General features: G+C 36.0%; 1 protein-coding gene and 2 long non-coding RNA genes across 3 annotated transcripts; 1 reads left to right on the top strand and 2 right to left on the bottom strand.

The window, feature by feature from the left end:
- On the top strand, positions 1-25965 carry LOC123532092 (uncharacterized). Its single transcript, XR_008366098.1, has 3 exons — positions 1-157; positions 24930-25102; positions 25400-25965. It is a non-coding gene; the product is annotated as an uncharacterized LOC123532092 (long non-coding RNA).
- Positions 7182-18034, bottom strand: LOC128546616 (uncharacterized). The gene is made up of 3 exons (XR_008366099.1): positions 16897-18034; positions 9797-9913; positions 7182-9393 (listed from the first exon to the last, which is right to left on the bottom strand). It is a non-coding gene; the product is annotated as an uncharacterized LOC128546616 (long non-coding RNA).
- LOC128546615 (uncharacterized) lies at positions 21104-23653 on the bottom strand. Its single transcript, XM_053517574.1, has 2 exons — positions 23039-23653; positions 21104-21368 (listed from the first exon to the last, which is right to left on the bottom strand). Exon 1 carries the CDS (start codon positions 23602-23604, stop codon positions 23089-23091), a length of 516 nt encoding a protein of 171 aa, XP_053373549.1. The 5' UTR covers positions 23605-23653; the 3' UTR covers positions 21104-21368; positions 23039-23088.
- Positions 25966-26536: the final 571 nt, after the last annotated feature.

Below are 26536 nucleotides of genomic sequence, written 5' to 3'. Positions count from 1 at the left end.
GGAAAACCCCAAAGGTCACGCACGTTTTCAGGTCGGTCGCCATTTTGAAATTTGTGAAAACAATAGGATACACAATATCGTCAAAAATCAATATAACTGTTGATTTAAAAGCACGGAAACGATTAAAAATGAAATGACTGTTTAATCATAGCATGTGGTGAGTGTTTTAAGTTATTTATTATCATTCAGAATTAAGGTGGAATGCGCCCCAAATTTTTTTGCCGAATATTGTCCTGAAATTTATACTGTACAAAATTCAGGATATATGCGATTGAATTACGGTTTTACTTTGTCGCCATAGTGTTCGTGTTTTTTGCTAATGTGTCACAAACATGGCCCCTGACGTCAGTTTTCGTGCAACGTCCAGTTCCGAGTCTTTTCGATATTTTTCCTTTCCTGCGCTCTGAATGTCATATAAATGTAAAATACAAAATAATTGTCACTTTGCTTTCAGAAAATGCTACTCAATGGTATAAAATTCAGTGAATTGAAATTGACGCTTAGGACGTCAGTGACGATTTTGTGACGTCAGAACGGAAAAAATCACATGAAGTTTTGCTAAAAATTTTGCCTTAAACTTCAATTCATTAAAAATCGGCTCGATAAAAAAACGTATAATTTTGGTATGTTGTTTGGCAATGTGTGTACGTTTAGTAGACACATAAATACTTAGGGGTCACCGATTTCAATTTTTCGCAATACAACGTAACTTTACCCTCACCCCCAAATGGTGTGTGGCTATATAACGTTAGAGTAAAAAAAGAATGTGTTTCAGCTTACACAACTCACGTTCGTGTTGAAACGAGATGTATTTATTTTAAGAAATTTTCACGATATATTCGATATCAACTTCAGATGCCATTTACTAGTGAAAAAAAAAACCTTTGACAAAATATATATCTTGTACAATTGTTCGTAAGTATTTGAGCTGGCACTCATTAATCTTCGCTAATATTTTCGGACGTTTTCGTTACTTTACGCAATATTGTATCCTGAAAAGATCTATAATTACACAAATAACCTTTATAGTTAACCGTCTGACTTCCACGCACGTTACCACGGGTACGAAATTACCGCAGACCAATTTCTAAATTCAAAACAATGTAGTGTTACCGTATTTGCTTTTATTCTTACAATGTCTTTTGCAACGATTTTCACGAATCTTAATTGTTTTCTCTTGTAGTATCTATTTTCGGGAGTAGTTTCTCTTTTTATCTAAGATACCTTTAAAGATTTTCATCCGACACTTACTACAAAATATATTGAATACAAGGATATTTCTTTCAATAAATGAACCATAAAAATAAATAAACAAGTGTACTAATATTTTGGAGATAAAATTTGAAAATAAAGATGTGACTGAGGACTATAACCCACAACTTCGAGATTGATGGCTAATCGTTTTGTCCCCGCAGCCACTTGCACATGCGATATTTTCAAACCATAAAGAATACTTACGCAGTAGTTATTTCTCTATTGAGGGCCAGGTCAATACTTATGGACAATATATCCACTTTTTACTATCCATTTGTTATTCCTATTGATGGTGTCAAAATGCAGATTCAAAGCTTGAAGAATAAATGTCTTTTCTGTTACTAATCTTCTCAGTCTAATGCAAAATGCTAACTTAGCTTTGTAAAAAAGCTAGTATGCGGTCAGTTGACGGTGAAAATAGGTACTTAATCATGTTTTAAACATTTAGAAATTTCGTTCAGATGTAATTTTATGATGAGGGTTTGCCTGATTTTCCAGAAATATTTATCGACCCATGTCGGACTGTCGTGTATATATAATATATATAATCAGCACGAAAACAGTATACCAGATCCTATATCTGAAATGAAATGAATATTTTTACACGGATTAATTTATTGTGAATCATGAAACAAATTCTACCAATTTAGAGATTACGAGTTGAGAGAAGATTCTGTTCTATACGCATAATGCTGAGCAACTGATATCAATTTTTATATCCTTGGTAAACGACTAGCGATCAAAGTCCCGACCTTCCGCACGAGAGAGACAAAGAGACAAAGACAGTAAGGTCATAGTAAGGCAGAGTAGCTAGTCCAGTATGGGCGGCGGTTACCGCCAAAATTTGTAAATATACAACCCGCCCATAAACAAGTCAGTCAGCGCAGTGCATTTCAATGCCGTCCAGTCTAAAACTCCATCCCGTCCAATATATTTACATTCAACGCATTGTATTTTGAAACCATTTAATACAAAACTTCATTCCATCCATTTAAACATGGAACGATGCATTGAAAAACTTGTTGCGATGCACCGTAATATGAAATCATCCAACAAAACCTGACACCATGCAGCTCAAAGTGAACCCGTTTAACGCAACATGAGTACGTGCAGTGTAAGATGAAATGATTTACTACAACTTGACGCTGATTAATGCATACTGACACCGCTTTGTGTAATTGAGAGCGGTCAGGCGCGTAGCTGCCTATACGCAGATACGCAGCTGCGTAATGAAAATCTGGCAAGCATACACAATTAAACTAGCTAATTTATTTGGTTGCAAGAAGAAGTCTATATCATGCAACGGAGATTGCTTCATACGCAATCCATGATCAACAATTAGGTAAAATTTGCCGTCTTATCGGTAAAATTATCCCCCTTGAAAAACACCTGGCTGGGCGATATCGATTTTTATCTGGTTGATATTTTCCAATAGAAACAAAGAAGGAAAAAAAGTTTGAATAAGTATTGTTTTCATTATAATGAACACACAATATTTATTATCCTATTAAAGTGTTCGTCATTCTTTTCTCTATACAAAGATATAAAAAAAATTATTTAAAATGAAGAATTAATATGCTTCCCTTGGCGATTAAAAAACACCACTATCAGTCTCAGTTTATAGCTTACAGTTACTGAATAAAATAAGCAAAAACCTGTGATACATATCTTATTCTTTCCCCTGTAGTCACTTTATTTATAACTTGAGAATATTTATTATCCTATTGAAGTATTCTACAGACAATAAATTTTTTATATATGTTTTTGTTTTGAAATTATTTTAATGTCTTCTTGCTTCCCTAGACGTTTAAAAGTTGGTGATTTTTGTAAAAACATTTCCTTTGCTCGTGTCCGTGGTATTTCCTAACTCGCGCGGAAACGTACGAACTCGTCCGAAGTTAAGCTGCCGATGATACAGAAAGAGCTGAATGTTACAACAGAGAATTGTAATTAATTGGTAATTCTTACTGCATGTATCAATATAAAAGAAAAAAGAAAGAAAGGTAGAGAGAGAGAGAGAAGAGAAGAAAGGAAAGTCATAACAATTTCATGAGTTAAATTTACACAATTAGAAAAGAAGCTAGAGTATGTAAATGGTCTATAATTTACTGTTTAAAAAGATTTGCTATACACAATTAGAAAAGAAGCTAGAGTATGTAAATTTGCTATAATTGCATTGCTCTCTTCATATTTTGTTTGAAGTACAGTAAACTGAAGTAATAGCAAACTGGTTTATATTTAACGTGCATTGAAATTCACCAATAATTGTCTTTTTAGTTTTATAACAATTTAGGTACATTATCTTACTATTTGATTGCTTATTCTGTAATGACCCTGACCATGTAAAACATTACATTCATACGCCGTCTATGCTAACGGTTTAAAGAGTCAACTTTCTATAATAAAATTATAATACAATGTCAAAAATTGATAAACTGTTGGTTGAGAAATCGGCAAAGAGACATTTTCAAGACTAAAAGCTTTTGAATAGGACAATTTGTATAACACTGCAGACGTAATTTGTCACCCATAATAATTATTACGTTATTTTGAGATATCATAGATATAACTTATAATTGTACTTAAATGTATGAAATTATCAATTATTCCATGGTCCCAATGTTGTAGAAAATAAAATATAATAGAAATAATTACACCTAGTTAAATCCTACGCGTATTGCCAAGGTTTTACACCGGTACAAGTCATACGATATTACAGTATCCGACAACCAATTCACAGTGAGATAAATATGTTCTTTCTTTATAATTGGTGATTACAGTTTTTTCAATGGCCTTATAGGTAACTAAATTATATGTTTTATATTTCAGAAGACCTTAAAGAACATTCTAAAAAAATATCCAATCAAGTTTTCAGTGTAATACTTGGTTTTAGATGTCGTTGAGATATATCATCAGTCACGCTATGTTTTTAACATTTTTTATGATTCAATATTGTTAGTAAAATGTCTTCCAAATGCTAATGTTAAAGCCTGAAACTTTTGTTTTTTCGCACATCGCCATTGTGATCTCGCGCTTCTCCATCATGAGCAGGCGATACGCAAAGCGCGGGATCATGATGGCAAAGCGCGAAATGATGATGAGAAAGCGCGAGATCACGATGACGAAGCGTGAAATTGAGAATTTTCACAAGCGAGATCACGATGGCGAAACCGCGAAATAATTTAAAAGGTGTAAGAAACATTTTGCAGAATACTGTTTTAATTAAAGAAAAAAAGATAAGGAAATACCTATAACGAAGTTGACGTAATGAAGACGTCACTATACCGGAGTGCTTTCCCTACGCAAGGTATCAGTTTCAGATTTGGCGCATTTGTATCAGTATCATGAAACTTAGGATGTCTTTGTTGACTATATAGTCCGGTATTCAGTTTGGAGTTATTGCAAATTCCTTGTAACAACTATCGTATATATACTTACAGACATATCTCTTGGATGAAATATCCATGGCATGCAATCATAATGATATTTTAAAAGTGTGTCACCACTAACCATTTGTTTTGAATTAATACTTGCACATATATAACATGGATCATTAAACCACAGATTGCACGTGCAGTATTATGCACATACCTAGTAAAATAAAACATTTTATATAAACAATTAACAAAGAATAAGGTTTTCGTGCAATGTTTTTGTTTCAAATACACGCTAAAACCAGGAAGGTCTAATACGGGGAGTAGAAACTCCGTATAAATCGATACATTTATCTGTATTATGCTGTCGTCCATACCTGTAAATATCGACCAGTCGTTAGCGATCGATATTTTGCTTTCGCCACTATCGATTAGCGTGTAATTAGCTATTACCTCATGTTAAGTGGCGATAATTAGATGATCAGAGATTGATCTAAAGGGATTCTGAAGCAAAAACAGCATGCGACTGCATGTGGTGATATGTTTAATTATTATGAATTAACTCGAGCTCACTTCCCTGAAGAAATATTTTACCATGTAACTTCAAACCTTTATCAAAGGGCCGATTTTTGTTGGATCTGAATAAAAAAAAATGGAAAGTAACAGAAAGCTGACACTTTTCTTAATCTTATAGAGCCATAATTATAATTATTGTTTATAATGTCAGACTTCTACATACAGAAACAAACATTCTTCTTGAACGTAGGGAATGTTTCAAACGAAATTGTTGTTTAAACTCCAAAAATTAGTTTAATAAATTTAATCATAAAACTGATGTGTGAAAAATACAATGTATTTAAATTAAAATAACATTTTTTTTTTAAAAAAAAGGCCGACAACGAAGTTACATTTAGTATTCCGAACTTTTATATAAAACTGCAGAAAATCATCTAGGTTTAACACGCATTTAAATGGTGAAGACAGAGCAATATCATAAACAAATATTTTCAGGCAACAGTTTACAGTTTTGACTTGCGGTTTTCATTAAAATATGTCCTAATTTTTTTGTTCTAAATACTCTGAATCAACAAGGCAAATATCATGTAAAAAAACGACATCTTTCTCTCTGGGTAAGACAAGTCTAGATTTAGCCATTTTCACAGGGCGAAAAGTAACATTAATGTAGATATTTTCCATTTAAAAACAGATGCAGGCAATAATTTCATGGCAGAACTTTTGTTTTCAACAAAAAATTCAACAAATGCTTTCCCAGATTTTCACTGAAAGGAAGAGTTAAACTGTAAGGCGTAAGTGTTTGAGTAATAGCAGAATAACCTACGGCATACGCTTCGATTGGACGACAGCATAAGATAAGATAAATGCCGGTTTCCAGTCCCCGTATCAGTTGTTCCAGCTAAAATGCACCATTTGCCGTTCTCACATTGATAAATAATCAAGGGAAGGATACAACGACCCGCTACCCCCATTTCATCTGCGTACTATTAAAAATGGCCTAGCTACGCGCCTGGCGGTGTATTAAAACTTGATGCCACGCAGTCCAATGTGAAGACGTTTAACGCAACATGAGTTCGTGCAGTGTAAAGTGAAACGATTCATTAAAGTTTGGCGCCGTCTAATGCATACTGAAACCATGTCGTGTGATTTGGAGCGGCGTATCAAAATTTGATGCCATGCAGCCAAATGTGAAACCGTTTAATGAAACACGAGTTTGACCTGTTATAGATTATGGATCAGTTTTTTACTGAAAAAAAAAACATCTTGAAATTTGTCCTTAAACCAACTTTGTAGTACTATTCTTACATTTAATTTTAAACTGTTCTTGCGATTTATCTGAATATTAAAAGGGACCTTACTTTGGTGAAACATCTTTGTTCTCAGGTTAAGCATAATCAGAAGTAGACCTTTTTTTTTCTCTTTTTTTTTTCTTTTTTTGGTTGGACAGGATCTTTTTCCGTTTTTAAACAATATTTCATTTAAGTTGGAAAGTCAGTTTCCTGGACTTCATACGACCTGTTTGGGGATCCGAGCGAACATAGCAGATACTTGTGGATATAAAGTTAATACTAGTATGAAATCAAGGAAACTGACTGTCCAACTTAAATGAAGGACTGTTTAAAAACGATTTTCCGGCGCCACTCCCCTCCCACTCTCCATCTCTAACCTGCTCGCTTAGCTCAATTAGAGTGAGCTGAGCGCAGATGTATGGATCTTGGGGTCGCGAGTCCGATGCCCGGGCTTGGCTATGTTCTCCGTGACGATTTGATAAAAGACATTGTGTCTCACATCATGCGGCCTCAGATTCATCAAAGACATAATAGGTCTTTGGATTCATGTAGGGAAGTTGGCAGTTACCTGCTGAGAACAGGTGTGTACTGGTACAGAATCCAAGAACACTGGTTAGGTTAACTGCCTGTCGTTACATAACTGAAATACTGCTGAAAAACGGCGTTAAACCAAACAAAACCAATCAAACAACTCCCCCTCCCCACCCCCATCCCGACCCCGAAAAAAACAACAAAGAAACAAAAAATGTAAAGTACAAGTAAGTTTGATATACTGTCTAAAAGCATAAACATGTAAACATAAATTTCATAGGATTAAAAATTAACTCAATTTTGTCATTATTTTTTCTTTTACTGGGTCTGTTTCACGAAGCATACTTCTTACAAAGCTTTAACTCAAGGGGCAGGACGTGAAGTGGTTGCACACTTGGTTCAAGCGAGCGAAATGGTTGCAAACTTACAAAATGGCGGATATTTTCTGAAATCATCGCGTGTTCACTTGTGTTTTTATCAGGTGGGTGGGTTTCTATGGTATTTTGAACTCTATGGATATGTGCATGCAACAGTTCTTTGTCTACGCCACACTCGGTTTTGCGTTTCAGGGTTGTAGATTTCGAATATTGAAGTTATAAAATTGTCATGCCCATATTTTGATATTTCTTGCGTTTTTAACATTCTAATGACCAAACTAGCCTCTTTTTGGGCCATTAAACGAGACAAAACAACTAATTATGAAGAACTCTATAAACGTTTGGCTCTGCATGTTTTCGGGATAGTGCTATACCCAAATAAATCTTGTTCAAGCTCTTTTTTGTTGCAGACTTGTACTTCAAGCAATTTCTGTTGCAAACTTTTTCTGAAAAAAAATAGTGTCCAACTAACAGAGAATATTTATTGTGTAACTGGTTGAAGAGGCAAATCATAAATTTCCTCAAAGTTGCAGATAGCGCGAAATTTCATAATTCTATTTCTAATCACGTATAACGACGTTTGGGCACAAAACAGAGACTTATTTTTAACTTTTTGTGATTTTGGAAGATCAGTGAAATAATATGGTCGATGTTTTGCTATGGTGTGCACTAGCCTTGTGTGTATCTTGCCCAAGAAATTACTTAATGCAAACTGTGTAATCTGACAAGTTCTCGCCCAATTCTAAGTTCTCATCTCCATTGACTTGTATTTATATTTGACAGAAAATTTGTAAAAGATATTTTACATAAAAGAAATATTATAATCGAACTAATATGTAGCAAAATGTTTTAATTTCAATCGATCTAAAATCTACAGTATTGTATTTCCTTGTTCAATTCATTTTTCAGGCAAAAACGCAAGACATAGACAGCGATGGGAATTCTCCTCTGGAATGTGATATTTGCGAAAAGAAATCCCGTCACGGTTTGTGCTTCAACGTCATTTGTCGTCACATGAGACAACAAACTACCAGGATACAAGATTTGTTCATAAAAACTGTTTTTCGTAAAATATTAGTACATGTAGTTTTGATAGAAAAAACAATAAAACAGTGATGTAATAACATAATGACATAAATGCATACGTTATGTTTCATTTCTAGATTAAATGTACAAAAATATATCCCAGTCTTAAGATATGATGCAAGATGTTTTGAACTCATTAGAAGTTATAATAGTTGCTCATCCACCTGTGTAATCTTGTGTCGATATAACATGATCATAATACGAAACAAGGCTATTGAGTGTTGTTGATAAGATACATGTAAAATACCCCTTCCTTACGGACATGCGGCATAGTTCATATTTTGTTTCTGAAACATAAATCGTCGTCTTTGAATATCTTGTAAGTCATACTACTGTGTATCAAAACAATAAATAAATCGATACTAACACTAAAACACATGGACGCTGTTCAATGAAAGTAAAACTGAGATAAAATGTTTAACTCCTCTAAGTTACAGTGTAACATCTGCAGAAACATGATTGTAGTTCCCATCATTTTATCACGTGCTTAATTTTGTCGTTTAAAGTTTCTAATTGGAAAATTGAATGGTTTTAAACAGAAAGAAAAAGTACCACAAACGACTTCGGAAAAGGCAAAACCCAAGTTGCACGGTATCCAAAAAGATGTAATCTTGGACACAGGCAACTTTATTAAGGCAAAATTGAAAACAGTAGAGTTGGCATTTAAATTTGTGGTGGCAATCAACAGAAAACATCATAATTATGTTTGTTCATTTTCAGAGAAGACGGACTTAATCGCAGCCGAACATTTTTTATTATAGTTTATCAATTTCAATCCACTGTATACAGCGAAAAGTTCTGTTGCGCTGTATTTTAATTTGTGAGTTCGCTCAAAATATAGTCTTAGTGGACTCGTCAACTGTGTAATGTGACTTAACTGGTCGAACTCCTCTTGGTATATTATTCAATTTTCTTAAGGTTCCATACTTTGGTATGCTTCCTTTCCTTCGGTTAAACTCGTGATCTCTGCAATAAAAAGTAACACTGGTAATTTGTGTTATTTATTGCAATGTATTGCAAAATTAATATAATATAAAGAACTGAACATACAACATAATACACTGTTGCACTTGACGCTTTTGTTTTGTTTCTAATAATTAAAATAAATTTTGCAAGTAAACGGCATTTCAATGATTGTCCTTGCCATTCATTTCTGTAGCAATACTTATGTGTCTTCTGTATTATGCCACTGCAATTAATTTACTTTTCATTACTGGTTGGTAACCAACATTGCTTGTGTGTACTATAATATTACGCAAAAAATGTATCTGACTTTAGGTTGCTAAAATTGTTGGTTCAGAATAGGAATAGAAAATAAGAATAGGCTTACAAAATTTTATATATTGTCTTTGATACCAATAACACTTACCTAACGGTTATTTCTGATATACGTGATAGCGTAGTTTGTTCAACTAATGAAGATTCATGTTCATGCTCTCGGGTCATAATAGCGTCTGATGTTCATAGCATCTAGACATGAAAAGATCTGAAAGAAAACAACTGCATGTTAAAGTCGTTGTCTGTATAATGCGTATAGCTGGACAAGATCCAAAAGACAAAATGTACCTAATCATGCTGCAAATATGGCCAAATAAGTAGCTTAAAACTGGTAGTAGGTGGTCTATGAATGTGCACATCAACTTCTGCATACCAAAACGTTCGTCAGATTATGTAGTTTTCAGAACTGCCAGATGCCAGTTTCTAGTCACTGGGCAAAGTCCTCAAATTCAAGATGGCCGCCAACATGGCCTCTGATACATGAAAATGATACCCAATGCATAAAATTGCAAAATAAAAACATTTAGCTGTTGTAAATTAATTTGAAGTTATTATAAAAATGTGAAAGTTATAAATCTGCAACATTATTTGCATTTATCGATATGAAATACAACTTTTTGACACATTTTATACCAATTTTATATGGACTAAAATGTGATGAATACTATTTTCCTGAACATACGGTCAATATACTTTGTTTGTATTCCTTTATTTACTGTTGTTCCTTACACAATGCAATCCCGTGTTGAACAAGTGATAATAAATTGTAGTAACATTATTATTTTGTTAAGGATACATTCAAATTATTGATAATATATATATTTAAGTGGGTGGGGTAATTCAATATAGAATATATCTATAATATATATAAAGGTAAAATAAAAAAAATAAATTGATAATATTCTTCACTTATGTATACATCCTACTAAAGTTTCATTATCAAAACAATTTATAAAGTACGAAATATATATTTAAACGAAACGTACCAAGTTTATTAAAAAAAAAATGGCCGCCAACATGGCTGCCGCAATGTTTTTGCTATGACTTATATTTTATACCGGCAGCAACACCTTTGAAGACTCTGCTATAGCTTGTTGATTTCTTTGCGTTATAACAGTCGTACATATGTTGATTATTTAATTGCATTGTGATTTATAGAGTAAACTGTAATATATTTTTTTTATATTTATAAAATAAACGAAACAGAACATGGGTATATACATCCATACCAGATATAGGTTATAAATGTAAATATTCATATACAAATATCTAATAAATGAATCTTTCCCCTACACCAAATACACATTGAATAAGCACAGCTTAATTAAATTACCTAGATCAAGGGAAACTTTCCCTTACACCAAAGTTACAGGAAATAACGAAATTGTCCGCTCTTCTATTGGAAATACAGGGCCCGAGTATTTTTGGCTGTGAGGGTCAAAACACCCGTTGTGCACGTTCCAATAATGTCTGCCACTGTCTGGGCAGTCATGTCCAACAAATGTTAGCTGCCAAATCTGAAAACCCCCATAGGACAAAATACTGAGCATTCGACTCCAGTATTAACAAACTATCGGGAATTTATTATTTCCAGTCGGTGTCCTGGTGAATACTCAAAATGGCCTGGACATTCCCTGCCAACCATGTGGTAAATGCAGGGAGAAATATATCCTTAAGAACATACACCATACAAAATGGTAACCTCCCTGGTCTAATATCTTACATCATATAAAATTTACGAGGGTAATCTCCCCTTTGTTAAACATCCTAAACTGACCAATCATAAAATAGGCAATTCATGTACATTATATACAATTACAAGTGTAACCTCCCCTGTTTTATATATTCTGAATTGATCGGTTGTAAAATTTCACCTACATCATGTAAAATTTACAAGGGTACTCCCCTGTGTACATCAAAATATAAAAATAAAAACTAAGACTCCTACCGTGATCACGGAGTAAACCCTACCTTATTTGAAATATTGCTTACTCTTGAAAAGTGACCCTTCGGTCAGACGGAGAATCACTCTGCTCCTTCAGTTCAGGGCAATCTCTTCTCATGTGATCTCCCTGACAAGTAAAACATAGGCAAAGTACGATTCTTCAGCTAATGATTCCCCCACAATTAAAGCAGCCTCCCCAACTAGCACTACCTGATCTACCCGGACTGTTTTCCCGAGACTTATTTCTTCCGGGACTATACGGAGAGGGAGACAATGATTGATCAACTTTGGCGGTAAGCTCAGACATAGCTTTCAACAAATCTGTCTGCTGCTTAGTAGCGTTTTCTTGGTATTTAAGTTGGCTTTTGCTAGCGGTCTCCAGGACTTTAATCATACTGTTTAGTAACTCTGAGAGGGTATGTTGCGTTGGGGTTGGAGCAACTTTAGAACTAATAGTCGGACTTGAACTATCTGAGTCTGTACTGGAGGCAAGCCTCTCTGAACGTCTGGGAATTGACTCCCTAGTAGCCTGAATATTTGGACATTCCTTATGCGGAGACAGATTGCCCTGTAATGCATTATGGCACTGTTGTAATTCCTTAGCACGTTCTAAGCACGAGCGTACCGAATTTAGTTTGAGATGGATCACATGTTCAGCTGCACTTACGTCCCGCATTCCATAACAAAAACAGGTTACAGCCTGTGATTCTGTCAATGCCTGGTCAACGGATGGAAATGCCTCAGTGGCCAATTCTAACACCCTATCTGACCAGTCGTCAAGGCTCTCATCCGGGCATTGTGTAGCAGACTGAAGTTAGACTAGATATCTTTCAGTGGGGAGCGGGGTGGGGGTGTTAAAGCCTCAAAAATCCGTTCCAATTCTATAATTAGTTCTGCATAGGAGATGTTAGGCCTACGTCTGACTGAGTTTGAGAAGAACTCCCCCGCCTTTCCGGAAAGGTTCAATTCTATATGAAATTTGCTCTGTTCTTCCCCCACTTATTATAACGTGCATATGTTTCAAACTTATGACGGAAGGTTCGCCAACTTGAGGTGCCATCATATGGTGGCAGTTTTGGCAGTTTAAAGTCTCTTTTTGGAATTTTCTTTTGGTCTTGCAGAAGGTTGTGCGAGGGCAACCCCATTTTGGTTCATAAACCGCACACCCGAGCTATTATAGTCTTGCAAACCAGAATTACTGGGGATGGGGGGCCCAGGTTTCATGGTTCAAGGTGGAACCATTGGTTGGTAAATTGACTGGAGCCACAGCACTGACTTGATGTTCATAAGGCGTTGTATCTCTTGAATACGAATATAACAGACCAGAACCTCCCCAAGGGTACATGACCTGAGCCGCAATCTACTCATTTACCCTAGGTAAGATCTGTACCCTTGTGGCAGGCACTTGGAACGGTGCCCTAGTGTGCATATTTGCATAAGCTGGGGAGCGGATCATGGGAGTAGCCACGGCATCAGGTGGCATAGAAGCAGCCATAGTGTATGGTGCCGAGGCCACTAAAGATATATTGGCGGGCATTTGCGCGAAGGGTGCAGTCGTATGGTACGATGGCAGTGCAGCAACTGTATTATTTGGTATTGAGGCCAGACCGGACCACTATACTGGTTGGAATGGATTGAACCCCAACGAAACCCATCCCAGGTGCCAGGGGTTGACACAAATGACCACCCCTGGGTTGCGCTACGCGAGAGGGAGCTTGTATATTTGTACTAAGTGTGCCACTCATAGGGTAGGGTGTTTGTGCAACAACATGGTCACTAGCTCCATGTGGAAAGGTTAGAACCACCGTTTGTTCCACCGGTGAGATGTGGTACAGGAGCCATAGCCGACACATTTGTACTAATTCTAGGGGCCTGAACCCCTGTGTCAACCATAGGTTAGGGTGGTCGAACCAGAGCGTTTTGATCAGGGGGACGGATATTTTTCCAAATGCCACTTATGGGTTTTGGTGCAGAAACTGTTGCGGGTACATTTGTGTCAATAGGAGGGGGGTGATCGCCTGTGCTATCCATATGATAGGGTGATCTAGCAATAGCATTCTGGCCCCGTCAGGGGGACGGGATTAATCCCAAGGGCCACCTGTAGGATGTAGTGCGGGCACAGTTCCTGGCACATTTGAGCCAGTTGTAGGGCCCTGCAGTCCTGCTTCTCCCTTATAATTGGGTGGTTGTACCAAAGTGGACTGTTTTATGTCGGGCGGACACAGCCTATTCCATATTTCAGCCTGAGATTGTGTACCGTACCCAAAACTGGTATAGCTGTACCATGATGAGGGTCAAGTACCCAACTCCCACTCATAGGATATAGCGGCATATACTTGGATGATGGTACAATCGCACCCTGTTGCGGGACACGTTCCCCGGAACCACCCAAAAGATAATTTGACACAAAAGCTGATGAGGGCGTATTCGTACCAGGCAGAGGTACTTGCCCCTCGGTACCACTACTAAGACACGGATGCGGGCGTATTTGTACCATGTGGAGGTACTTGCCCTCCGGTGCCACTACTAATAATACTTGGCACGGAAACCGATGTGGGCGCATTTGTACCAACGGAGGTACTTGTCCCCCAGTACCTCTTGATGCCATAGTCAGAACTGGTATATATGCAGCAGGAGTCTGGCACACTTTGCCAGCATAGAGGTTCGATGCTGCTTGACCCGTCGATTCAGACATACGGGAGGCGGGGGCTCGGCCCCTCATGATATTCGCGTGATGCGATACGAAAGATGAACTCTTTTCATTTGTATTTGGATAAGGGGAATGATCCCTCGTGCCACCCGTAAGGTTCGAAGATGTATGTATTGCTGGACCAGACATACGGAAGGCGGGGGCTTTGCCCCTCTGAACATTCGCATGATGCGATACCAATGATGAACTAATTTTATTTGTATTTGGGTAAGGGGTATGATCCCTCGCGCCACCTGTAAGGTTCGAAGATATATGCATTGCTGGATCAAACATAAGGGAGGCGGGCGCTTGGCCTCTCTGATTATTCGCGTGATGCGATTCCAAAGATGAACTCATTTCATTTGTATTCGGGTAAGGGGTATGAACCCCCGCGCCACCCGTAAGGTTCGAAGATGTATGCATTGTTGGATCAGACATACGGGAGGTGGGGGATTTGGATAGATATAAGTATGCATTTTATTGCTACAGAAACAACTTACGTCTTTCAAGTAAAGTTTAAATCGCAAATACATTTTATGTATGAGTTGTGCGTGTTTGACGTATACAATGACACCCCATTAAAAAGTGCCTAGATAGCTTCATGCATATGTTCTCAAAGACCTTCTTCAATTTAAGGCTTTTCTACATTTTGTTCTGCTATAATTACCTCAGACTACAAAGTATGAGAAAGCAAATGCTTTCTTAAATAACAAATAAATAAAATTACGATGTTGCTATTTCAAAACCATGACTTACATGTAGATTACTTAAATCATATTGTGTCAGTTTGTATCAATCAAAATGTGTTCAATGTATGTTGCGTTGTTGTTGTGTTTTTTTAAGAATTTAATAATATTCTAAAGGTTATTTATTCAAATCTTAAAAAGATAACATTGCAGAGCAGTATTCCATATTTTACTGATATTATCATATCTCACAAGCTTACAAGCTTACAACTGAACATAAAATGTCGAAGAATCATTTTTACATTCTCTTTTTACAAGAAAATGACTAGCAAGCAGTTCATAAGTTTAAATCAGTATTTTATGTAATTGCTAAAGAAATATTCCATTAAATGCTGTTTTAATCTTCGAATTTACATTTCAGCCTGTTTTAATTACTTTTAGCAAACATATGTTTACTTCAAGATCGAACCGTGTTGTCATAATGTGAAAATGATATATTTTCATCATTTACTGATTACCCACACCAATTATGTAACTTAGTCTTATTAATGTCGGTATATATGCCACATTTTATTCATTATTCACGTATTTGTTCCGTCAAGAAAAAAAATGCACATTAAAAAACCTGCACCTTTACTTAATATGAATTTTAAAGTATTACACATATTATATGTAAGTGTACATAGATTTACCCCACCCACTAAGCTGTTTACTTAGCCCTTGATTGTTGGATTAACAGATAATAATTTAATTAAAAGTTGTCATGTCAAATACTTATGATATAGTTTATGAAATTCTGAATATAGTAAAGAATAAAACTTGTAAAATATAACCAAGCAATTAAAAGTGGTAGAATTATTAAAAGAATGTATGTAAAACAACGATTTTTTCTGATCATTTTGCATGCAAAATCCATCATATTTTGTAAGAATATATTTCAATTTACTTAAAGATGAAATAAACTATGTTTTAATCTATTCTGCAACAGAAACTAGTATAAGACTAGGACGATGCCTTTAAATTTGAAATATATTGTCCAGTCAATATGTTTAGTATGATTTTTAATTTTCGGCAGCCATATTGGCGGCCATCTTGAATTTGAACACTTTGCCCACCACTTGCATTCTGGCATCAACTTGTTTTGGAAACTTAAGACTCTTACAAACATTTTGATATATAGTTTGCGATGTGCACATTCGTAGACCACCTACCCCTCATGGAGGTGAACTCGTTTGCGACAGTATAATGACAATGTCTCCGAAAGCTTAGTTTTATTTCTGCTTGCAATCTAGACAGCTGAATCTATAAACAGGGAAGATGTTAAAATTATGTAGGAACACTAACCCTAATCCTACAAGGTTTCATGAAAACATGATAAGGTTTTTTTTATCAACAGTTATATTAAAATATCAAAGGGCCATTTGATGCTATGAAAATGTACGACCCTAAACAGAAAAGAAATGTACATGAGTTGCACAACGAACATTCTCTGATAGTTGGACACTATTTTTTCAGAAAAAGTTTGCAACAGAAATTGCTTGAAGTACAAGTTTGCAACAAAAAGGGCTTGAACAAGATTTATTTGGGTATAGCACTATCCCGAAAACATGCAGAGCCAAACGTTTATAGAAATCTTCACAATTAGTTGTTTTGTCTCGTTTAAGGGCCCAAAAACAGGCTAGTTTGATTATTAGAATGTTAAAAACGGCAATTCAAATACCAAAACATGGACATGACAATTTTTATAACTTCAATAACTTTGAGAATTCGAAATCTACAACGCTGAAACGCAAAACCGTAGTGTGACGTAGAAATAGAACTGATACATGCACATATCCATAGAGTTCAAAATATCATAGAAACCCACTTACCTGATAAAAACAACAAGTGAACACGCGATGATTTCAGAAAATATCCGCCATTTTGTAAATTTGCAACCATTTCGCTCGCTTGAACCAAGTGTGCAACCACTTCACGTCCTGCCCCTTGTTAACTGAGAAGAAAGATGTTTCACGAAATAAGGTCCCTTTAAACATTTTTACCACAAGGTCGGTTTTAGAATAAATTTCAATATATTTTTATGTAAAAACAAAGAAGAATATCCAACAGGGAAAACCACGTTCCAAATACACAGCCTCCCCAAAGGCACACACGGACAACACTCACACACCACACATACAAACAAAAGAAACATACAAGGACAAAATAAACAAATACAGGAACACAGTGGGGCACTGCCTTGGAACGGTTAGTGGCGAAACCACCACTGAGGAGTTTAAAGCGGTTTATAGTGCACCTAGCTACACTCTTAGCCCCATGTTATACCTAGCTGCCAGGTGAAACCCTAACATACGTTAAGGCAACAGAAGGAACGTATTGTAAAACTGATCCGGAATCAATATTTATGAAAGGTCAAACCTATGAACTGATAGTCTTATTAACCTTTTACAATGCACGTACTGGTGTTTCGTTGAACGGTTTCACACTTGGCTGCATGGCATCAAATTTTGATACGCCGCTCCAAATCACACGACATGGTTTCAGTATGCATTAGACGGCGCCAAACTTTAATGAATCGTTTCACTTTACACTGCACGAACTCATGTTGCGTTAAACGTCTTCACATTGGACTGCATGACATCAAGTTTTTATACACCGCTCTCAATTACACAAAGCGGTGTCAATATGCATAAGACAGCGTCAAGTTGTAATGAATCATTTCATCTTACACTGCACGTACTCATGTTGTGTTAAACGGCTTCACATTGAGCTGCATGGTTTCATGTTTTATTGGATGATTTCATATTACGGTGCATCGCAACAAGTTTTCCAATGCATCGTTCCATGTTTAAATGGATGGAATGAAGTTTTGTATTAAATGGTTTCAAAATACAATGCATTGAGTGTAAATATATTGGATGGGATGGAGTTTTGAACTAGACGACATTGAAATGTATTGCATTGACTGACTTGTTTATGAATAGATTGTATATTTCCTAATTTTGGCGGTAACCGCCGCCCATAGTCCAGCGAACAAATTTTATTCTTAAAAGAAAAGAAGATCTTCAGATGACTATAAAGTATTGCAGCTGGTCAGACGCAGAGATTTTATTCTTTAGACATTGTCTTTTTATTACAATCAAGCACAACTGCCTGTCCGATGCAAATAATTTTTTTCTTGGCGGGAGTCTTCTGATCAAGTGCAGTTACAAGCTCTTAATAAAATACTCACCAGTTGCAGGTTCCAGATTTAAGAAGTACGGAAAAGTAAAAGCCATATTTGTTTCTCCGGATGCCTAGGATATAGATGTAGAAACTATAGCTTCGGGTTCACACTCTGAACACTTGAATTCAAATAAATATAAGTAATATCTTGGAATCAACACACAATACATGTTGATTAACCAATGATCAAAAGTCTTTTCCGATAATATCCTTAGATGCGAAATGTCGTTTACATAATTTACACCCTTTATCAAATAGCTCATTAAGATATTTCATATATATCTAATTTTCTTCTTTTCTGAACAGGTCCGTAATCACCTGAATGTCATTACACGTTTTTTTTGTTTTGTTTTTTTGTTTTTTAAATCGACTTTTTCTTTTACACACTTTTTTTAGCAAATCTCGCCATATGTCTCTCAATACTTTCATGTCGATTAATTTTATCGATTCATTCCGAATTTACCGTTAATACATGCAGCTCCGCATATTCTTTAGATTATTTTGTTAAAAAATGACGATTAAACGTGTCATTTCTTAATGGGGTAGGGGTAAAATACCGTCAAATATTGAAAAATTAAAGTCGGTGACCCCTACGGATTTATGTGTCTACTAGACGTACACACACAGCGAAACAACATACCAAAATTTTACATTTTTTTTATCGAGTCGATTTTTAATAATCTGGATTTTAAGGCAAAATTTATAACAAAACTTGATGTGAGTTTTTCCGTTCTGACGTCACAATATCGTCTCAGACGTCCTAAGCGTCAATCTTAATTCGCTGAATTTTATACCATTGAGTAGCATTTTCTGAATGCAAAGTGTTAATTATTTTGTATTTTTCATTTATATGACATTCAGAGCGCAGGAAAGGAAAATGCCGAAAAGACTCGGAACTGGGCGTTGCACGAAAACTGACGTCAGGGGCCATGTTTGTGACACAATAGCAAAAAAACACGAACAATATGGCGACAAAGTAAAACCGTAACTCAATCGCATATATCCTGAATTTTGTACAGTATAAATTTCGGGACAATATTCGGCAAAAAAATTTGGGGCGCATTCCACCTTAAGAACCTTAGCGAGAAGTTTACAAATCTTATTTGTAGCTTAATAGAAGGATCGAAAATTATTACAGCGCCGGTAGCGCAAAGAAAACAGAGTTATTCTTTAGTTTAAACATAACTATTTGACTTTAATTCGAAATATTATTACACATTATATGTAACAATATATCATTTCTCCGTCTGTATGCGAAATAATTTAAAAAATTAAACGAGACTTACCTTGGTAGAAGTCGAAGTTTGATTTCAATTCTTTGAGTAAGAATTGAGTGAGGGCTTGACTGAGATTCGGTTGCACATGCGCAGATCACTCTTAAAATGGTGTTTTTTCCCATTAGTTAATAAAAAAACATGCAGCAATTAATTTCTAATCAACAACACACTGTCGGGTGGGAGGGCGGCAGTTAACCCCTCACTATATTCTTACTCAAAGAATTGAAATAAAACTTCGACTTCTACCAAGGTAAGTCTCGTTTAATTTTTTTAATTCTTTTTCGATTAAGAATTTCGTTCAGGCTTACCTGAGACTTTGAAGCCTAATGTGAAAAACACCTAGTGCCGCAGCACACCTTCCTGAAATTGATCTCTGCCTGTATTTATTTTCCTATCATAAATCCGTGCAAAGGTACTTTCTGAGGACCAACCAGCTTTTTCTAAAATTGTCCCAATAGGTACTCCTGAAGCCTTGGCTTTAGATGTTGATGCTGCTCTAACACTATGAGAGCCGGATACTTTAGTGTCTATCCCAGATCTACACATAACAGTTTTGATCCATCTGGAAATTGTGTCTGTTGTAACATTATTATATGGTTTAACATAACTGAGTAACAGTCTATTAGAATTTCTGTCATTCCTTATGACATGCGTGCGTGCTAAATATTCCTTTAACACAGTATAAATACAAAGCCTCCTATCTGGAGGATAGGCCTTAAAAGAAATAAAAATTATATTACATCCTGGCCTATTCTGTTTCAACATACCATCAAACTTGAACACAAACTCTGTTTTTAACTTTTTGTAACTGTTATAACAAATTAACTGTAACGTCTGTATGCGTGCAGCCTGAGTCAGAGCCATGAGCATCACCAGCTTAAGTGTAAGGTTTTTTAACGAAAGATGTTTTACCGGTGAAAGTGCCTTTAAATAAACCAATACTTTATTCACATCCCAAACGGCAGCATAACGCGGTTGTGATGGTCTTGCTGCAAATACACCTTTCATGTATCTAATGACCAATGGGTGGTTACCAACTCGAAAACCTTCAAAATTAAGTCCCAGAGCAGAAAGTGCTCCACGTGCTGTATTAAGGCTCTCGGTGCTTCCGAGGGATCTACTTTCCAGATTTTATTTACTTCACAACAGCGGGTGTTAAGTGCTGTGTGGCGGCCGTAAAAAGTCGCCCCGACTTCATCTCAGTGTTGTTATATTTTCTGGTCCTTCGGGATCATTGATTTCAACTCATTTAGATTTGAAGATTGAATACTGCTTAAGCCGGTGCTAGGGGGCGTGGGCGGTGTTGCATTTTCCATTACTGCTCATGAACAGACTCAATCAAACCGAGTCTGCAATTTTCACTGTTTGCCTTGTTCTCGGTGCTTCCGAGGGATCTACTTTCCAGATTTTATTCCATAGCCTAGACCTTTATTAAACTGTTCAGTGAAAAATTCAATTACCGTTCCCAAAGCTGGCGAAATTGGAGAAATTTTTCTATCAGTACAGTAGCGAAACCACCTGTTAATGTGTGTGTTATACTGCTTTTTAGTTCCTGATTTCCAGGAGAGCATGAAAATTTTGGTAGAGTCTTCTGAAAAGCCACGTTGTCTGAAACTGTTCCTGACACTTTGCAAGCAATCAGTCTTAGTTTTCCTTCCAGGGGATGTGTTACCTCTTGATTCGGTAGTTTCAGTAGACCTTTTTTCTTGCGAACAATGACTGGTGTCTCCACCAATATTTCCATAAGTCTCGGAAACCAAGGCTGAGTCGGTCACAGTGGCGCTATGATGATGCCCTTGGCCAAGTCTCTTCTCATTTTCTGCACGCATCTTCCTAACAAACTGAAAGGAGGATAAACATACACATTATCTACAATCTTCCAATCAAAGGTAAATGCATCTACGTAACTGCAATCAGGATCAGGTTTCCAAGAACAATAAGTTTTTAACTGTGCATTCAACCTAGAAGCAAAACAATCTAAATCAGGGACACCCCACAAGTCACATATTTTACTAAAAATATTTTCATCTAGTTTCCATTCAAGATTGTCCTTAAACTTTCTAGATGCTTCATCAGCCTCTAAATTACGCTTTCCTGCAATATGTGCAGCAATTAACCAAATGTCATGAGTTATGCACCATGTCCAAATATCAACAGCAATCCTATTACACTGAGGAGACACAGTTCCACCCATATTATTAATATAACTGACAGCAGTCGTATTATCTGACATTACTTTTACATGTGTGGAAACAATAGACTTCTGAAAAGACCGTAATGCATGGAAAATTGCAAGTAATTCCAATACATTTATGTTTGATTGACTTTCTTCAACAGTCCACCTACCGCCTATTTTTTGGGTTAGGTACTTAGCCCCCAAGCCAAGGAAGGATGCATCCGTTTCAATAATGTTACTTGGATTTAACCTGTCAATTACTCTAGACTGTTGCCGTAAATTCTGAATCCACTAAGCTAACTCAGATTTCATTTTGTCTGTAAGTGGCATAACTGCATCGTAATTACCAAAATTATGCCTCAGAGAAATAGTTTTTGCTAGTTCTAGATCTCTATAATGCAACTTTCCATAGTCTACGGCAGAAAAACTAGCTACAATAAGACCAATAACCTTGGCCACCTGTCTAATTGGTGCCTCAGATTTTCCATACAAAATTTGACATTCCCGAATAATTTTATCCTGCCTTTCTTTTGGCAAAAATGACTATCATTTCTTCTGAATCTATTATGTTCCCCAAGTAATGCAATTTTGTAGTCGGAAACAATACTGATTTTTCTTCATTTATAATAAAACCAACCTGTGACATTAGGTTAACTGTTGCATCAATATTATCAACACATTCAGTAAAAGTATCATCCAACAAAATGCTGTCATCAATAAAACCTGAGCTTATATATCCCAGGCTACGTAATCTTGCATAAATGGGCTTCAAAAGCTTTGTGAAAAGACGAGGGCCTTCACTAACTCCATTAGCTAAGCAGGTATATTGGTAAATTTGGTCGCGCCAAATGGAACGGAAACATTTTTGCTGTTCATCAGTTATTTTTATGGAATAATATGCGTGACGGATATCAACTGATCCCATTTTTACACCTTTCGTTATTAATGTAAGAGCTTTTTCAAACGTTTCCATCTTGAAATGTTTATAAGAAATGAATGTATTAACCTTTTTAAATTCAAAATCAATCGGTATTCACCATTCTTTTTTGGTCGTAAGAAGATTGGTGATAGTATCTGACCTTCCCCTGCCTCGACAGGCACAATAACTTTCAAATGTAAAAGTTTCTCAATTTCACGATCAATTTGCTGAGATTCAAACATGTTAAATTTATACTGAATGCTATGACATTTTTTTGTTTTAGAATCTTCTTCATTAATTTGAAGATCAATGTGACAATTTTCTACTATATCAAGAATTTGAGGATCAGATGTTAGTTTTTCCCATTCTTGCACAAATTGTGCCAATCTACCTGCTTGAAAATCTGAAACATTTACCTGTTTTACTGCTTTAATGGCATCCGAGACCCCCGTCTCTGGTAGTTTTTTTATTCAACTGCAGATGTACCAGGGTCAAACATTCCCCGGCCTCTTGGTCGCATGCCACGGCCATATCCACCCCTGAACCGGAACCCTCGATTCATGAGTCTACGTGTTGGTCCCCCTCTGAAAGGGCGGCGATCAAACATCCTATTACTGATTTTTGAGCAGTCTTCAAGCTCTTTGGCTGATTTAGAGACATCGTCCCCAAATAAGAATTTCGTAAAAGGTCGGGACTGGCTACACAAATGAGTATACTCCTTGCTCATTTCCGGACGTAAAAAATCCTTTCTAGTCAGGTTCACCTGTTTGTTCGCATGCCCAAGCAAGGCGAGCACATCATTACACTGATCAATCACAGTTCCTAACTGTACATCAGAATGCTCTGATTCAATCTGAGCCAGCTGATTCACCGCTTTCACCAAAATAGTGCCACTTTTCACTATAGATTCTTCAATATGCTGAAGTTTCCTATCAGATGTACGTGCATTTGGCGAGACTGCGTCCCAAATTAACTGATTCATTTTAACCACAGTTAAAGAGTCACAATTTTCTGGCCTTGCATTAAGGTCATCTTTTGTGAGTTTATTGTAATGCTCTTCATCGAGCCCATTCAGAAACAATTCATTCACTGTAGATGCCAGAACTGAATCAACATTGACATCACAAGTTTCTGTACTCTTAAATCGTTTAGCCATGTCTTTAAACCTATTATTATTATTCTCATCCTCGTCACATTTTCTCTTTTTCTGTTCGTCAGAATCCTGACGTTCACTAGATCTATCATCAAATGACTCCTCGTCATCATCATAATTCTCAAAATCGTCATACAACTGTTCATAATTGTCCACTTTACTCGCTAACTCTTGAATTTTCACATTCTGATCTTTCGTTTGCTTATCAAACGAACTTTTCATAACTTCCAACAAGTTAAGAATCTTGTCCTCGGCAGTTTTAAACATACTCGACGAGCTGGCTTTTTCCTTGACCTTTTTAGGCGCTTTCGCCGGCGCTTTGCCTTATTCACTTTTTCTTTAACTTTTTCACCTGATTCCACAACTTTCTTCGAAGTTGTATCTCTCGATTCTTTACTAGCATCCGCCATTATGACGGAAGTGAAAAAATCACACTACGTGCGACCTAAAATTCGCCTCGTTTCACTAAATTAAATTTACTAGATATGCACTACGTGCATACAAATTTGTGTCAGTAACTAATCAAACAAACTAGAATGAAATTTTCAATAAATACTTCGATAAAATCGATCTACGACCGATTAAAAAATCTTAAACTACGAGGCGTGTTTCTTGCAGAATTGCAACCGGAAAAGTGATCTGCGCATGTGCTACCGAATCTCAGGTAAGCCTGAACGAAATTCTTAAACGAAAAAGAATTAGCTTCACTGCCCAATATTAGTCCGAAACATTTGACCGTTTCGTCCCACACGGATTCGTACTTAGAGGATTGCTTTTAGATTTGAATTTACAAAGGTAAACGATTGTTCAATGTTAGTTTTTTTGTGTAGTTTTGATTGATATTTTTAACGTGTTCATTGTTTAATGTGTTACAACTTATGTAAAATAAAATCTGGAAAGTAGATCCCTCGGAAACCGTGAACAATTAATGCAAACTGAAAATTGCAGACTCGGTTATGAGCAGTAATGGAAAATGCAACACTGCCCCTAGCACCGACTGGACTGAGAAGTCAAATTACTTCATGTAAATAATATCACAGGTGCCAGAATTATTTTATCTCATTTAAAATATCATTTTACTCGGTGAGAGATGACCCCATGTTTATTTGTAAATAATAGCTGCATCAATTGTCTTATCTATTGGACCTTTGCAGATGAGACTGATCATCGATAAGTGACCTGATGGTCGACCGGACAATAAACTATCAAGTGCTGTTTTCACAGTGGAGGAGATGATTGCATGTCAGGGCTTTGGGCTGGGTAAATCAAACCCTGGCGATTAAACACTGACTACCCTAAAACCCGATGAAAGCGGAAGACCTGAAAGGTAAAGATAACTATTTTATATTACTTTTGATAAATTCAGGATTTTTTTTGCTGGTTTCATAATTTTCGAACATTGACTATGGCGAATATTTACATTTAGAAATTAGTGCAATCCACTGAACTTCATGTGGAAGTAACGGCTAATTATCTTAAAGACCGATGAAATAATGAGTATTTTGGTAATGTTGGTTACTGTTACAGTGTAATTTTCTATTACCACATTAAACATTTTACATTAAATTAAGACATATTATGATATTGTAATTGTGGCTGTTAGTTTGCTCTTTCAACTTTTCAGACTATGTGACAATGTGGTGTAAAAAGAAATGTGGTGCAGCCAACTGATGCTAGTCGGAATTTGGCAATAACAGAAAAAATTGGATATAATTATGCCAATAAGTTTGCCAAAAAAGGAACAAACATTCATTGAAAATGACTTCTGTGTATACTTCTCTAGTGTTAAATGGCAGTTGCAGTTAATGGAATAATTCTTATTTTGAATTTTATATATATTTAGCAGATTAGAAAGATTCAAAGGTATTTCTATCATTCGTTTTCTAAATTGTCATGTATAAATCTACTTTTTCATGTTATTATTTTGAATTCTGTGAATTAAATAATTTACGAAGAATTCTATGCTATGCATCATCTTTTTATATTTTGAGTTGAATACTTAAAGTGGCTCATATAATTGTAGAATTTAAATTTCACTTTTTTACTACTGTGAAATAACCTATTAACAGTATACAATTAGAATAGTATTAAGAGTATACAATTGGTATAGTATTTGCAGTATGCAATTGGTATACTATTAACAGTATATAATTAGTATACTATTAACGGTATATATTTAGTATACTATTGACCATCCGTGGCAATCAATTTGCATATCATTACACAGTTTGAATAGTAATATTATCTTGATAGTAGTTTGTTATAGTATACTATTAGCTCATTTGCATGTGACATTTTTACTAATTCTATATTAATGGTATACTGTATACGATTAGTGTTTTCTTATAGTAGTTTGTTACCCTGTTTTTTTCGTTTGGGCGTGTTCCGTTGAACTTAGTAGCATAGAAATGGGTTTATGGAAAGATATATTGCATGAAATCAACAGGAGAGGTGTTATCCTATTTATTTTTCATAGAGAAAGATACGGTCCTTTCATAATATTTATGTAAATAATTTTTATTTGCACGACTTAGGAAAATAATTGCAGCGGTAACGGAGGGGGCGGAAGATTCGTACCTGTTTCCCGAAAATACAAACGTATGTACTTCAGTTTGATTTAATATTACATTCCTGCTGGTGTTTGTGATTGGCATATCATTAAAGGGTATAATTAATTCGAAAGAAACATTATTTTTAACAAAGTCGCCTTTAATCGCTGGTATATTTGCGGTGTTTTCGTCCCAAATAGTCACGTTATGGC

This window comes from Mercenaria mercenaria, chromosome 11 (assembly GCF_021730395.1).
Source record: "Mercenaria mercenaria strain notata chromosome 11, MADL_Memer_1, whole genome shotgun sequence".
In the NCBI taxonomy this organism is placed as follows: Eukaryota; Metazoa; Mollusca; class Bivalvia; order Venerida; family Veneridae; genus Mercenaria; species Mercenaria mercenaria.
This window is presented reverse-complemented; position numbering and strand designations above follow the sequence as displayed.